We start from the raw sequence: 2,580 nt of genomic DNA on the forward strand, positions 1-2,580 counted from the left end.
TCCCAGGAGCCCTCCCTCCTCGCCCCAACCCTCCTCCTGCTGGAGACATATGGGGGTCTCCTCAGACCTGATCGGTTCCTACGGGGCTGGGGTCAGGCATTTCCCTGGCCCTCCAGGGGCTGGGCTCTCCCTCGGAGGCTGAATTTCTCCCAGCCCTTGCAGCTTGCCTGTCTGGAGTCCCCTTGGAGAGGCTGGCAGAGAGGGGGCAGGGGCAGGGCGCGAGGGCACCCAGACTAATAAATTTGTTAGTCTCTAAGGTGCCACAAGTCCTCCTGTTCTTCTTTTAACAGAGCTGGAGCGGCTCAGCACCAAGCCCACCCCAATGTGGGGAGAGCCCCCTCGAGCCAGCGTCCCCGGGGTGCAGAGCCCTCAACCTGCCTGACCTGGTTCTCTCCCGTGCAGAGCAACAAGCTCAGGGGGTCAAACAGGTGCCCAGAGGGCAGACGTGCCCACACTCATGCCCTGACGGGCTCCCCGGCATGCACTGATACGCTCCCACATATGCACAGGGCTGCCCCAGACCTTCTCCCTTCACCAGCCCCGACCCAGCTCACCTTGGCCCATGCGTGCTCCCGTCAGAGCCTCCTTGGCACTGCCAAACCCCAGCTCACGGCACACCACGCTGGCTGTCAGCAGGTTCCAGCGGTCATCGCAGACGGTGCCCCACTCGCTGTTCTTCAGCACCTCGACCCGGCCTTCCCCGGCCTTGGCACCGCCCTTCAGCCGGACGCGCTGCTGCGGCGAGAGCGTGGGAGACACGTCACGGGACAGCCGACGCTCCACACTGCTGCCAGGCCCAGACCAAGGGGCACCTCAGGGCTCCTGCTGCCCCCACCAGGCCCTGGGAGATAGTCACTGCCTGAGACGCAGTGGGTGGGGCAAAACCATCTGCCTGCCCCATGCTGAACCCATGGAGAGCGCTTACCTGGCCCTGATGCTGCTGCTGCCGCTGCGGCTTCTTCTTTGGGGCACTGCCAGTGGTGAAGAGGGGCCCTGGCATGCAGCTCACCACAGCGGGCATCCCGCCTTTGCAGGTCGCAGTGGCATTGCCTTTGTAGAATTCGAAGGGGCACATGGAGATGTGCACCTCGTTCCCCGTGCAGGCCACCGAGTGCAGCCGGTAGCTGAGCTGCTGCCGTTCCAGGTACAACCTGCCAGCAGAGAACAGAGCGTGAGTGCCTGGCAGGGGAGGGGCAGCGGGGTGCCAGGCACCGAGCCCAGCCCAGGGACTCTCGCCATCCATGACCCTAACACCAATCAGCAGGGAAGAGACAGACCGTCACTCCATGGCCCAGCCCCTTGCAGCACAACCCCGGCCCCGGCCAGCAAGGCCCACAGTCCTCCTTCACCAGGGAACCCCAGAGCTGGCCACAGGCCTTTGGACTCCGGGACCCATTTACCTCTTGGGGACCCCAAAGTCCTCTCTGGGCTTGTGTTTGGGGCGAGCTTTGGAGACCAGCCTGGAAAATAGAAAACAACAGTCAAGGAGTTCGGAGCCCAGGTCTGCAACCAACGTCCTGCCCTGGCTCTGCCTGCCACCGCCGGCCCGGCAGAACGGGGCTGCCCAGCTGCCTCCAGGGCTCTGGCCAGATCCAGGCGTGTGGGCACCAGACCCACCTGGACAGGGCCCGGGTGCCGCCCATTCCACCAGGCCTCAGGCGGGGCTCACAGCAGAAGGGCAGCTGCTGCCAGCGACAGCTTCTCCCACCTCATGGCCGGAAATCAGTCACCCACTGCAGTGACTCCATTTCCCACCTGATGGCCCATGACAGGTGTGACGCAGCCATGTCCTGTGTCACGCCAGCCACCACATCCCACAGGCAGGCACATGCTCCCTGGAATGCAGCACACATGGTGCCCGGTGCCCTAAGGCCATGGCATGCATGCTGCGTGCTCCCGACACCGGTGACCCCTGGGGATGAGCGCCTTGCACCGCTCGCAACCTCACCCTCTCCCGGGTAACCCCAGACAGGCAGGGGACCGAGCTGCAGGGGGCCAGGCAGGGACCGAGCTGCAGGGGGCCAGGCAGCTTCCAGGCTGTCTCCCCCAAGGCACTGCGCCCGGCCCTGCAGGGAGCCCCACACCTCCCGATACAATGTCAGCCTGCCCCTGGCTTAGCTTGATTCCTATTAATTTCATTTGGTGACCCCTAGTTCTTGTGTCATGAGAAGGAGTAAATAACACTTCCTTATTTACTTTCTCCACACCAGTCATGATTTTACAGCCCTCTATCATGGTCCCACTTTGTTGTCTCTTTTCCGAAATGAAAAGTCCCAGTCTTATTAATCTCTCCTGATATGAAAGCTGTTCCATATCTCTAATCGTTTTTGTTGCCTTTTTCTGAACCTTTTCCAATTCCAATATATCTTTTTGAGATGGGGCGACCACATCGGCACGCAGTATTCAAGGTGTGGGCATACCATGGATTTATATAGAGGCAATATAATATTTTCTGTCTTATTATCTATCCCTTTCCTAATGATTCACAACATTCTCTTTGCTTATTTGACTGCCACTGCACATTGAGTGGATGTTTTCAGAGAACTATCTACGACACCAAGATCTCTTTCTTGAGTGGCA

At 60.2% G+C, this 2,580-nt stretch overlaps 1 protein-coding gene across 3 annotated transcripts; it reads right to left on the bottom strand.

Annotated features, from left to right (window-relative positions):
* Positions 1 to 516: 516 nt before the first annotated feature.
* Positions 517 to 2,574, bottom strand: LOC135980670 (lysyl oxidase homolog 3-like). 3 transcript variants are annotated; one of them, XM_065580586.1, is made up of 3 exons: positions 1,401 to 2,571; positions 926 to 1,151; positions 517 to 735 (listed from the first exon to the last, which is right to left on the bottom strand). In XM_065580586.1, exons 2-3 carry the CDS (start codon positions 1,073 to 1,075, stop codon positions 532 to 534), a joined length of 354 nt encoding a protein of 117 aa, XP_065436658.1. In that variant the 5' UTR covers positions 1,076 to 1,151; positions 1,401 to 2,571; the 3' UTR covers positions 517 to 531. The 3 variants fall into 3 exon arrangements, with proteins under 3 accessions (XP_065436658.1, XP_065436657.1, XP_065436656.1); XM_065580585.1 differs by having other exon boundaries at positions 517 to 732; positions 926 to 2,574; XM_065580584.1 differs by having other exon boundaries at positions 926 to 2,574.
* Between the last annotated feature and the right edge of the window lie 6 nt (positions 2,575 to 2,580).

Source organism: Chrysemys picta, unplaced genomic scaffold, assembly GCF_011386835.1.
Source record: "Chrysemys picta bellii isolate R12L10 unplaced genomic scaffold, ASM1138683v2 scaf5825, whole genome shotgun sequence".
Taxonomy (NCBI): Eukaryota; Metazoa; Chordata; order Testudines; family Emydidae; genus Chrysemys; species Chrysemys picta.

Excerpts from the sequence above, each read along its gene's own strand:
- LOC135980670 (XM_065580584.1), bottom strand. The coding sequence starts at position 1,243 with ATGGATGGCGAGAGTCCCTGGGCTGGGCTCGGTGCCTGGCACCCCGCT. Across the intron at positions 736-925 it reads AGCAGCAGCATCAGGGCCAG|CAGCGCGTCCGGCTGAAGGG; the intron begins GTAAGCGCTCTC and ends CTCTCGCCGCAG.